Source organism: Aedes albopictus, chromosome 1, assembly GCF_035046485.1.
Source record: "Aedes albopictus strain Foshan chromosome 1, AalbF5, whole genome shotgun sequence".
In the NCBI taxonomy this organism is placed as follows: Eukaryota; Metazoa; Arthropoda; class Insecta; order Diptera; family Culicidae; genus Aedes; species Aedes albopictus.
The window spans coordinates 43,293,351-43,306,997 of NC_085136.1; the positions used below are offsets into that span (position 1 = coordinate 43,293,351).

The 13,647-nt window shown below is 39.1% G+C and overlaps 1 protein-coding gene across 2 annotated transcripts in view; it reads right to left on the bottom strand.

Annotated features, from left to right (window-relative positions):
- Positions 1-11,736: 11,736 nt before the first annotated feature.
- The window catches only part of LOC115256380 (octopamine receptor 2), a 242,856-nt gene continuing 240,945 nt past the window's right edge, over positions 11,737-13,647 (bottom strand). Inside the window, exons 9-11 of one of the 2 annotated variants that reach the window (XR_003892593.2) lie at positions 12,498-12,688; positions 12,300-12,416; positions 11,737-12,237 (exon numbers count right to left, since the gene is read on the bottom strand). Coding sequence is in view for 1 of the 2 variants with exons in the window: in XM_029854770.2 (XP_029710630.1) it covers positions 12,382-12,416; positions 12,498-12,688 (226 nt within the window). In the remaining variant the exon portion in view is untranslated. Of the gene's footprint in view, positions 12,238-12,295; positions 12,417-12,497; positions 12,689-13,647 lie in introns of those variants that run through there. The other variant, XM_029854770.2, reaches the window with a different exon arrangement.

The window sequence follows — 13,647 nt, forward strand, 5'->3', positions numbered from 1 at the left end:
CTCTTTGCTCGGAGATAACCTAGTTAGTAGGCCAGTTATCAGTGTTCTGCGCAGATTTGGAGTTATGTGCGCAATCTGCTCTCTGATACCGCGCCGCCTCCGAGAAAGAGAGAAAACAAAAGATTCTCTCGCTCTCGCGATGAGCGAGAGGACTAACGGCACTTCCCTTTGTGTCAGCCCATTCTAAATAAACCTAGAGTGGTTTACGGATACGGTCACTGCTGCATCAGGGCAAGAGGATAGAGACTGATGATTGGCAGTTTGATTGATGCTTGTTCCGCGCGGCTTGCTGTACGATGCACTTGACATGATCAACGTGTTGATGATATGGGTGAAGGTGAAGGCGTGGAGAAGGGCGAAGACTAATTTATCAAGAAGACATGCAACTCTGTTATTTTCCCATACTAACGGCAAGCGTCACCGACGGCACCGCCGCCTGGTGAGCTAAGGTGGTACCTTTGTGTAAAAGTGTAAGAGTGTATTGGTTCGAGTATGAAAATTTACACACACTATCATGAATAGTGCCACCTTTAACCGGGGTGGCGCTGCTAGCATTGACTCCCGTTTTTCAGCAGTGCTGCAAGTCTTCTTGATAATGAGGTCTTCGAGAAGGGATAGGGCAAGGCAAACACAGAAAAAAATATGTAAATAAAATTCAGCGAGCAATCATGCACATAAAGGGAATGCTAGAGTTAATGCACTTTTACATGAGATAAAATGTAAAATTACAGTACCATCGTGTAAATTTCCGCCAACCATCGCGTGAACCATCATGGACTCCAACCGGTTACGCGACTATTAGCGGAAATTTACACGAACGTAACGTAATTTTATTGCGAATCTTTTCTGAAATCCGCATACCGGCCAACAACTGGTGCGCCGACAGCCCATGCGCCGGGCAGTGCGCCATACAAAATGTAAATAAACAAGTGTCAAAAGGGTTCGCGCCAAGAGTTGTATCTCTCTTAGGGTTCGGTTCCATTTTTTGTCTAAAACATTGAACGTCTTTATGCCTGGAAATAATGAACAACAAAGATATCATTGACGGTAACAATGCTTTTACTCCATTAAACCACTGATTAATAGTGATTTGGCTAGTGAAAAACTTGGCGCATAGGCAATCGGCGTGCAAATTGTGCGCTGGTGTGCGGATTTGAGTTAATCGTCGCAAAGTGCCCAACACATATTATACCCTGGCGCGCAACCTAGAGGCCGAAGAGAAACCTGTCGAAATGCTAAAAATTCCCGAGAAGCTCAATACATGATATCTCATGTAAATATGCACCAACTCTAGCATTCCCTTTATGTGCATGATTTTTCGCTGAATTTTACATGAATATTTTTTTCTGTGAATGACATAATAATTATTATCCAGTCACGTTTCGGTCACACCACCTGCAGACTGTAAGCGAGTTGGAATCTCTCACTCAACTATATTCAGAAGAAATTATTATACATGGAGAGACTCCACTCTCCCGTTTTATTTTGATAGTTTTGATTATTGATTTGGTAGACTATAGATTGTTACAGAGATAGCAGCAAAAAAAATGTTTCTATGGATGGATTAGCACTTAGTGTAACAGAAAGTAAATAAACAAAAATGAGGCGCTTATCTCGGCTCTCATTGCTAGATGAGTTGTAATGAAAAGTTAAGCGAGAGTAGTGTTTTCAGTTGTCCGTTTAGCTTTCTATTCTGTTCACGCTTAAACTGCTCCGCACATCGCATGAGTAACAGTTACTCACTGTGGAGCATCGCTGCAAATCCGGGAGAATGTGTGAAAATTATGTGTACGTCTTACTCACGCCGAGAGCTGTTGGCCTGTTACTCATTTTTAAGCTCCTGGCTTTTGTTGACAAACGCTCCAAAAACCGAGCGTTTGTCAAAAGTGTTCAACAAAAAAATTAAAAGAAAAGTTTTTTTTTGTGATGATCCTTTTGGGTAAGTATTAAATTATAAATTAATTGAAATAAACTGTTAAATCTTGTTTTTATTTGTTTTAGTCGATAAACTGTATCACTGGATGTCCGTTGACAATGATAAATTGTCATCGGAAGAGGACACCCGATGCGAAGCCGCCACGAGTTCAAGTGGTTGTATCAACTCATGTGAATACAGAAGACGTTCGCTCGGTGCAAACGGTTTAACTGCAATGCTTTTTAACTGCAAGTCCGCAAAGTGCAACAATTTTGCAGTTATCGCACCGCTATCCATCAAAAACAAAACGTCAACAGAGTCGTGATGTTTTTCAGATGCACTACAGCTGCATTGCGATGTTTTTGAGTGCATTCTGGCTGCGTCCAACAGCAATTGACAACTGTTTGACGGCTGTCAGTCGTTGCAGTTAGCGAATTTCATTCGGTAACTGAAACGTAAATATGTTGCACTTATCGAACGTCTACTGTACAAATTTTAATACTAATAATTTAATAAGTTTATTAAATATTTAATAACCTCGAACCATTGTTTTTTATTCATCTAAAAACATAAAAAATAATTAATTTAATCAAATGAGTAACTATCACACATTTTCAGAGCAAGCGAAGCATTCGCATTTGTGTGTAACACTTACTCATTCTTCCGGAATGTTTTCGAAACGCTTCAATGTGTGAAGCTTACTCATGCTGCTTTGGCTAGCATCTATTATCTATTATCTATTTTTTTTATTATCGAGATTTTTAGCCCTAGGCTAGTTCATCTCGGGCTTTGGCTAGCAAGCATTAGCTCAAAAATGAGTAAGGCCCCCCTTGCTCACTTTAGGAGTGCCATGGGATGAATACAAATTTGAGTAGATCTAGCTCATTTTTGAGTGAACCGACTTCTGCGTGTAAAGAATTTTACCCATTTTCCTGAAAAACATTAATTTGAAAAAAAGGGTAAAATGTTCACTGTTTTCGTATTTGATTTACTCCCGAATAGGCACCTAAAGTCCTATCGGGATTCTTGTTTTAAACCACAATATATGGTTCAAGAGTACATATTTACTCATTTTTTGACGTTTTTATTAACCGTAGTTGAAAATATATAATTTTTATTTTTTTAGCATTTTGTCTCGTCCCTAGCTTATAACACATACTTTGAGTGATTTTTTTTCACCGTGTATGTCAGATAGGAACATTTTTGAAATCCCAGTGCGAAAAATGTCGAGCTCAGTCACACAAGGTTGACCTCAAATGTCAAAGTAGAACTATTTACCATTTTTCTTATTTCGAATTTTCTCATTATTCCTTTGTTTTTCAAGTTCGAGTAAAGAACAATTCCGATTAGAATACCATGCTTGATCGTATTATTCAATATAAGCGAGATTTCGTTTTTAATTTTAGGACCCTGATTTAATAATTTGACTTATTTATATTGGTAAAGAAATCAACGATTAATATTAATGAAATCTTTAGAAAACTTTATATTTATTATTGAGTTAGTATGTATCTATAAAACTGTTCATAAATAATAAATCGCACAATTTTCCGCGAGCTGGGGACTCAGCATCAGGGTGTTCAGGTGGCAAGAAAAAACCTTCTCCAACAATCCAGTGGGAAAAATACCTTAGGATCCGGATCAGTAGCTTCTCCTTCTCCAGTGGTTCTGATACCGTCTACCCTCGTTCGTTTGACCGCATGTAATCTGAACACTTTTTAGTTTGACCCCCTCTAATCTGCACATCGTTCAAACTAAAAATGGTTCAAACGTCATACTGCTAATGGAACGGTGTGAAACGGAACGCAGAACCAAAACAAAACACCAAATCAGGTTGCCAGTAGTGTGTTTTTCGATGCTAACAGAGTTGCTAGACGTTCAAATTAAAAATGAACCCCGTTGGTTTGCATGAGGTGCCGTTCAAACTAACGGGGGTAGACGGTAATAGCCCCGACCGAACTGGCCACAGTCTCACGCAGGGGCACCATTTTATGTTTTAACGGTGCCATGTCCCTCATTAGAAATTCCTCCGTGTATGGCCAAGATGATATAGCGGAAGTAATCTGAAATCAATTTATAATAATAAATGACAAAAGATATAATGTTTTGCTTACCTACATATTATATTTTGATCTCGATTTCAATATATGGTTCCTTCTCGTCGATATCCCGCTTCTCAACTAAATTAAATCAGCCATCACTATTTTCACCCATAAATGAGAAAGTAGGCGAAACTTGAAAAAGAGTAAAAAATACCCTTTCTTGAAAATTTCAAAATACTCTTTATTTTGACAGCTCCATATTACACCAAAAAGAGAGTAATTTTTACTCCCTAATACCCCGGACAGACATGTGATACGAGTGTGATTCCTGTACAACGGTACGCAGTGTCAAGAAAATTCTAACAAGACTGACTTGAACTGAGAGAATTTCCAGTATGGCACTCATTTCAAAAGCAATTGTACAGTGATTCTTGTATCACATGTGTGTCATAAGCTAGGATAGGATACGACAACTAGTCAGCCCAAGAGACCAATTTGGGGACCAATAATCTTAGCAACGCGGAAAAACAAGACAGCAAGCTGTGAAATTAGACAGAGAAGTTGCAGGTGTCACATCCTATCCTAGGTCATAAGTATAAAGGGTAATGCCGGGTTCGCAGTGCAATGTCAACGCATGCCCCACAGGAACGCTGCGTGAATTCACGCAGCGTCAATTAACGCTCGTGTGCATCGGCTCCTAGTGAGTGGACAAAAATGTTTAGCTACGAGCTTGTCTGATCATTATATTTAGAAAACAGTACCGTCTACCCCCGTTGGTTTGAACGACACCTCATGCAAACCAACGGGGTTCATTTTTATGTATGAACTTCTAGTAACCCTGCGGGCATCGAAAAACACACTGATGGTAACTCTTTTCTCTGTTTTGTTTTGATTCTGCGTTCCGTTTCATCCCGTTCCATGAGCAGAATGACGTTTCAACCGTTTGATGTTTGAACGATGTGCAGATTAGAGGGGGTCAAATTAAAAAGCGTTCAGATTAGATGAGGTCAAACCAACGGGGATAGATGGTAATGTTGTTGACATCATAAAACATTTGATTTCCTGATGTATACATTATGTTACCTTGCATAAACACATCTAAATCGGAATGTATTCTAATGTTCAACGACAGAAGTACATTAAAACCAAGATTAAAACTTGATGTTGATGTACACATCAAAACTAAATGTCAGGCTAATGCTAATTTTTATTCGGGATGTTACTAATACGAGTACAAACAGAAAAACAAATCAGAAAGATACCACACGGAAAAACAGATTACCTAAAAAATACGTTAAAAGAACGCAAAAATAAGTAAACCGCTTGAACTTTTTACCCAGCAGTGGGTTGTTTCCTCGCTCTCCCGCTCGTAATGTTGTCAAAAACAAAGCGAGAAGCAGCTACCCAGCCGATAATGTCCGTGCGAGAAGCCAAATTTGGGTTTTTTGCTATTTACCCAAAAGTGGGTTTATTTCAACCCACTAGGGTACTTCGAAAGTTAACGCTAGGTAGAAAGAACTTTGCGATGGGTTGCAATTTTCTGCCGGGATCAAACGGAAACTACCCACTCAGAGCTTTAACGCGGTATAGCCAAATTTGGGTTCTCGCACGGAAGAGCCGATATGAGTGAAAAGAATCTATATTTGGGTTGATTTCTGGTTCCGTGCACTTTTATACGCGGAAAAAATATTAGCTTGGCATCAAACCGTAGCACTACCAGCTAAATTGCCAGGAAAGAAAAAAAAAATCACTTCACACTACTGCCGCATAAATGGAGAGAAAGATTGATTGATTATTCTATTCTAACTCTTCTCATAATCCACCCGGCAGAATCACTTTATGAAGAAACTATTTTCTTGTCTCCCGGATGGCGTCCCGGATAAAAACTAACCATAGGGTGTATGGTGAAAACCATTCCTGCACCATACAGTGTACCAGCTACAATAATGTATATTGTAATGAAATGGTTCGCTAAAAGCTTCGCACATTGTAGCTACTATACATTTACATTCGATTTTTATGTAACAATATATAGCGCATTTAGTTCACCACTGGACTATCGCACTAGTTTTCACGAGTGCGAAAACGCTAATAAAAGTGCGCGATTGCATCAAATCAACTCGGTGTCTTCAGAGCACTTGTTCTCCATAGATTGAAGAAATAGTGCGCCGAAGACATCAACCTGATTTGATGCAATCGCGCACTTTTATTTACGTTTTCGCACTTATAATGTCGCAGTTCGCAGTCGAGTAGTGAACTAAATGCGGTATATTATACTGTTTTTCTTACGTTTGAACCATTCACTTTTCCGAAACATTATTTTTCCGTGCATTTTAAATTATTTATTCAGTTTTAGATTTATTCCGCGCTTTGTTTTGTTGATGTTTGTGACTTTTTTTATGCAAAGGAAAGGAAACAAAAACATCAATTTAAAGCCAATAAAATGTTTAAATAAGTAGTAAACCAGATGTCTTAAGAACTGCAGATCCAAGAGATATGGCGGGCTAGGTATGTAGAGTGCGATGAGAGGAATACGATTGACGAACTTTATCTTTGACGTAGAGCCATCTTTAACATATGGACTGGACTGAATATTGAAAGAAATTCTAATATAGGTTCGTCTGTGGGTTCGCTTTTTAACCTAACTTATACTTGAATCGAACTTGACAGTTTTCTCATGAGTTGTTATGTATTTCCCCGTGTATTTCAAACTTTAGTCAAACTGGAGCCTCAATGTTGCAATAACGGTTAAGCACGCTGTAATGATACTTATGTACCTCGTCACCCACTTCATGCAACTACATTAGTGGTCTAATAATACTTAGCGCGCTCGGCATAGTTCCACCATGCCGCTCAAAGTGTTTCCACAAATAATGCTTAGTTTGTGAAACCCGGTTATCTGGCTGGTGGGGCATGGGAGCCTAAGCTTCAACTGTTAATGCAATCAGAGACTACTCAGACCGAGACTCACACTTAGACGTGGGCGATCCAATATATGGAGGGTTATCCAAAACGCTCTGGAGAATTCCCAGAGCGCATTCTCATAATGCTAGTAAGCCTAAGATGCCATTAACAGGAGGAAAATGACAAGATAATATAACATTATATGGTTTATGTAATGTAACACAATACAACATAACAAAAGAGAACCATTCCAAAACCATTTAATTAAATGAATAACCAGTAGTGAAATTACAATCAAAAACAATATATTTACGGAACATTTTATTGTTTGAAACCGTACGTGTACCATACAATGTACGGTTTATTGAAATCCACGTATCAGTATTTATAACAATTCATTTACAATATAATGTATGGTTTTGCAAAAAATATATTGAGAAAAATATTTTTTATATTGTTACGATACTTAACAACCCGTATAGTATATTGTAAAAATCTTATTTACAATTCACTGTATGGTGTCTACATTACATTTTATTGTTTTTGTATTTTTATTTTTACAGTGGTGTCTATTGTAAAAATATGGTTTTAAATAGTACTGTTACAATACAGTGAGGATTCGCTCGTTGGGTCACGAACGTGTTCGTTCGTTGGGGCAACTGACAACTGATCAAAATGCTCTAGACACACGCAAGTAACGAGAATTACGTCACGAAACACTCACATACTTGCACAAAACGTTCTGTATATAGGAGCTACGATGCGACGGCGGTCAGACGTCAAACTCGTTTTGACATCGATTTTGACATTGACAGTGCTTTTTAGTTGGGGTTTTCCCCAACCAGCGAACATTCAACCATCGAGACAGCCCATCTAACGAGCCGCCAACGAACGAATCGGGACTGTACAACGTTCGGTTGTTGTACTGTACACTCAGAAATAAAAGTATACACGGGATTACTATTATTTATGCATTTTGTATCCGCATCTCTCTCATTCTCTTTCTGTTTTCATGCTTTCTGCCGTTTAGCCTGGGTTGAAGCGAAGTGATTTGTCAACCTAGACGAAGCAGCGCATAGCATGAAAACAGAAAGAGAGTGAGAGAGATGCGGATACAAAATGCATAAATAATAGTAATTCCGTGTATACTTTTATTTCTGAGTGTATTTTTTATTCGGGGTAGCACCGCCAAATATTTTTCTCTCGAACCGGCCGAATGAATAATAAACGTGGAAGCGAACAAAACGTGACAGCCGGCTGGAAAATGCAGCCGTTTGCGTGCGCAGTCTACTGCGATCTCAATCTGCCTCCTTCTTTTTCTTCCTTCAGTTAAATATTTAACATGATCAAGAACAAATACACATATTTTTTGGAATCAATTTACTCATCACTTTCAGTGGACTGAACCATGCATAACATCGAGATGACTCTTCGGAACGAAATTCAGCGGTTGTATTTAGTTAACGGCAGGCTTTAGGTACCTATTCTAACGAGTTATGGACGTATCGACCGCAGGGTTGCCACTATATTTTTGAAATTATCTGGCCAATTGGTACCGTATTACCCCGCTAATACGACACCGACTGTTGTCGTATAACCGGGGTAAACTTTTAATTCGACAAACTGGTCACGCTACACCACCATGCTCATTGAAATTTGGCAACTCTATTTTTGTTTTTGTTTTGATTTCCGGATTTGTTATGAAATATAATTTCATCAAATATTACGGTGACGCGAATGAAAAGCTCGTTCTTTCTACGATTGTTGCCATCCTCAGTTCATTCCGGTTGGTCTCCAGGCGGTTTGGGTGTTGAATAGCACTAACTCAGAACTTCCGAAATGTGCGGCTGCAAGAGGAGTTGCTACGGGTGCGAGTATAAGCGCAATATCAAACTGTTTTGCATTTACAGTGTACATCGTTGTGACATTTGAACACTTATATATATATATAAAATCTGGCGAAATCTGACGCTGCCAATCAATGCTGAATGTGTTGACATTATGAACATATTCAGTTTTGATAAAATTTTACCCAATCCAAAATTTAAAATAGTTTTACAATTATTTTTGAAATTTGAAAAACTTTGAAATACCCTATAATAGAAAATAAATTCCAAACAACTGAACAGCTAAAGTATTTTTTGGCTTATTGGCTATTCAACTTCAAACAAACACATGAAATAACAAAAGAAAATGAACATATCAAAACAAAAACTTCCTTTGTAAGTATTTACTTTAGAGAAACAGATGCCACATTCCACTAACTCTTCATCCTTCGACAAAATTCTATAAGCGCTCAAATCGTTTATGCTCCTGTTTTACGTTTGCTCATTACTGCCATCTAGTGAGCGTTTGAACAAAAACAACGTGATTAAGGTGGTTATGGTTTCGTGATGACTTTTTAATTGTTATATGTGAGAAACATTTCGTCTGTTTTTATTTGGTAAAATACACAAAATTTAATATCACTCAAATTTGCTAGAAATCATCAAGATATATTTTCAAACACAATACGCAACATATCATTTAATTTCGTTAATGAAAAGTCTGTCTCAATTTGAAAAATCCGGCAAAACCGATGGTTTCTCTTTTTGTCTTTTTGCTGCCCAAAAATCTGGCAGTGCCAGATAAATCTGGCGTAATGGCAACCCTGATCGACCGTTAAGCTAGGTTTCCTGTTCCCAAGGAGAGCGCTCAAGTAAAATTCCTCCTTTTTCCGCAAATAATTTTGACAACTGATCTATATGGGGAGAAATGTCAGTTTTCCTTACGGAATAATATTGCGGTAAAATAGAAAAAATCCAACGGGGTTGCGGTGGTTTCGACCGCCACAGTCGTTCCGCAAACGTCAAAAGTGCTCGGTTCACGCTAAAAAGCGCTCACTCACTTGGTTGCCATAAAATTCAAAAATAATGCAAATTGTTCCATTTATGGTTTATGTAATCATAATTGGTGTCACAATATGTAACTTATTTTTAAACTATATTAGGTGTAGTTTCAGCACTTTTGTATGCAGCTGAACGCCATTAAACACAATTAAAATGTTCAACACATTTTTTTTATTGATAGGTTGTGTGCATACTTTTTAAAGTGTGTAGCAGTTTGACGTTTGCGGAATAGGTCTTCTTTGTCTTCTTCACTCCGCCAGGTTGGAAGATTTCTCTGGATAAGCAATAGCACAGACTATGTTTCCGCGCGGAAAAATGACAGCTTCATTTGATTTGCACGGGAAGAAAGACGGGAAGCGTTACTGACATTACACTTTTTTCCTTACTTGCCATCTGCGAACCGCTCAAGTAATTTTGAAGCGGAATCATTACTTGAGCATTACTTGTCCTATGTTTTTGCACAGTACGTACGAAGTGGAAACTAGCCATTAAACCGAATTCGTCGCGGTTCGAGAATTTTGACACTAGAGCGGGGCCATTCCCAATCAGAATTGTTCAATTCTGATTGGAAATCGTTCAATTCTTATTGGAAGCGGCCCCGCTCAAGTGTCAAAATTCTCGGACCGCGATGAATTCGGTTCATCGGTGGATAAGTCCATAGAGGTTGCTGATGATTGAAATCTGTCTCTTCCTGGCTCACATATGTTTGAAACAGTTTCCTGATAAAAACATACGTGAGCCAGAAAGAGACAGATTTCAATCATCAGTGTAGTAGCCAGAGGTGTCAGCTTATGAGTTGTATATTTTGAGAGTTTGGACAATTATGCGTAGAACGGCAGCATAGGAATTGAAAAAACGATAGGTAAAGTTCGACAGAACTATTACTGGCCTCGTTTGACTTCGGACGTCCGTCCGTCACAACAACGTTCACTAAACTGAAGTACATCTAAATTTCCATCCAGCACATGCTTACGCATGATTGACGTTTCTGTTACATCTCGCACGCAAGGTGTCAAGTTAGCGTTAGCGTTTCGAGAGCACGTTCACAAGCATTCATTCGTGCACGCTAAAATAATGATAATCGCACACGGTATGATAAGACTTTCAAATTGTCCAAACTCTCAAAATATACAACTCATAAGCTGACACCTCTGGCTACTACAATCAGCAACCTCTATCGTTGACCCAGCCGAGGATCCATTGACGTAATCGTTGATCGAGTCGATGTCGTTTCGCTCGGGATTTCGTTTGAGACGAGTTCCTGTTTTGTGCGCCAATATCAGATCGTTTTGAAGTCGCTACTAAAAATGAGATATTCATTGTTAACAGTTCATCCTAGCCAGAGCCGGATTTACAAATGTGGGGGCCCGGAGCCGTAATTTCATGAAATTATGTATCCATGAGTTCTTGATTTATTAAACCCACGAATGTACATTTCAAGAACTCATGACTCCATGGATTTATAAATCATCGAGTCCATGATCCTACGAACCGATGGATACATGAGCTTATAAAACCATAAATCCATCCATGATTTCATACGACCAAGAACACATGAAACTGTGATTTCATCCGTGATTTCATGAATTGTATCGTTCGAGGACATCAAGGTTCATGATTCCATGAGTGCATAATAATCCATGAACTAATAATGAATCTATGGAATCATGAGCCACTAAGTCTATAAATCAATGAATCACTGAATTTATTAGATGATTCCAAGATTTATTAAAATATCACTATTATCATGAGTACATGAACCCATGTGATAAGTCCAGGGATTCATGAACCTATGAGTTCACGAATTCATGAAAACAAAATTAGCGAACCCATGAGTACATTATCTTCTGAATTCATGAACTCATGAATAAATGAAACGAAAGCGAAACTTTCGTTCTTACTTGTTGGTTGCACGTATTAGCTTAAGACGTCTTCCAATTTGTTGGGATTTCGAACAATTAAAAAATACTGCAATTGTGTTCCCGTCTATTGTTTGTCAACAGTCATTATCACATTAGATTTTATTCATTATTTTTCATTGCATTTGCGGGTTTCAAAAGTACATCACAATATACGCACACGCACACATCGCACACATAGGTAAATCTGCAAAGAATCTACCAACAGAGTTTTGAGACAAAAAAAACTGTTTTCTTATTTCAATTTGCCATTGATCCTAAAACACGAAGAAGAAAACCTTTGTAGAACTAGCCGTAAAACACCAAATGCAGTCAACGGTTTTGGTGATCGTATCGTAACCAGAGTAGTGGAGGGTAACAATAAACACAAGGGAGAGTGAGACGAGGGTACGAACACATTTGAGCCAAATTTGCGTTATTGTGGTTTGTGGTGTCCTGGTTGGCGCTTCTTACGAGTACCGCTCGCTATCACAACCGTTAGCAGTCTTGGGCTGGCTAGCAGAGGAAGCTGACTTCGACCACGTGATCCGAAAACGAAACGTTTCATCCTCGGGGTCGGTTTCGATGATCTGGGAGGAAACGAGAATGACGAAAGGATAACGCAGAATGTGTGACTTCACTGGGAACTAACCTGCGTCACTTGATGGGCGATCCGATTGGAGCTGATCGAGTTGACGATCGAAACGGAACTTGTCACGTGGTCGGAGCCGTTGCTAAACCCGATCCTCGGATTCCAGAACCATGATCTCTGCACGTAAACATGTTTATGAACCTCGGTTAATTTTGACAGTTCGGGCCAAGGTAGATAGACAAAAGGTGGGAAACTTACCGGAGCGCTGAACGATGCTGCGACCGGCGTAGGCCAGCGAATCGTTTCCGGATATGTCGGAATTGTTTGCCCCGGTTCCTGCTCCACCCGTATTGTTGGGGTTGGCCCTCGATCCGGCCGACTTGGATTCCCCGTCCATCTGGTCATCGTCCGCTCCGCAACGGAAGCAACAGCACAAGCACAGGAATATGCTGGAAAGGAACCGAATCGTGGAAGCGGAAACAAGGTTAGTATTCAATGTTGGCTATATCGAGCAAGTTTTATTTATTACGAGAAAACTTTGATCCCGAGATTGATTGACAGCAGAGATTGCTCAAATTATTAACTAGGGTATGTGTGCCATCAGTAATCTCACGCTCCCATATTCATCCTATTCGAAAACAAGCGATTACGGCACCGATTGATTCCGTTCTTTTTGTTTTCCTGGGTGCTCACTTCTAACAAAAAATACAAACATAAGAAGCAAAACAAACAGCGCTTCAATCCTTTGTTTTTCGTAGGATGGAAATGGGAGCCACATGCTTAATAAGGGAACCAATACCCTAAACAATCCGTTACGGATGGTAATGAACGCACATTTTTCGCATGACATCCGTAGTAAAAAGTATGTACCTAAGTGCATGTGCCAGAAGGTTCGCTATAGGCCCTCTCCTATTAAGCGCAAGCTTGTGTTCAATTTACTTGATAGGCATCACAGGCACTGCCAAGGGAAAAGCCTCTTATGAGTGCTCCCCAGATCATAAAGCTTCGCCGGCCTGATTTCTCTCTCGACATGAGGAGAGAAATCTGGTAGAAAATGCACCATTTCAGTACTCAACATCTCATCCGTCGTTTACGCAAGAAAAGTATTTGAATAATGAATTATGTCAACAGAAGCTCAAAGCAGAAATCTTTCAAAAACTGAAATATTTCAAATGTGCAGAGGAATAGATTTATGAAATTTAACAAAAAATGTTTAGATGAGATTATGACGACCACAGATAACAGATGTTTATGGTAACATACAAAATGTTTGTAAACCCTTTCAACCGTCGTTTCAATACGGAAACCTTACTGGCAACCATTTAGAGATGGCGCAACGATCGCATTCACAACGCTTGAGTGCAAATAACAAACGCAAATAATCCCTGTTAGATAGCAATTACTGCAG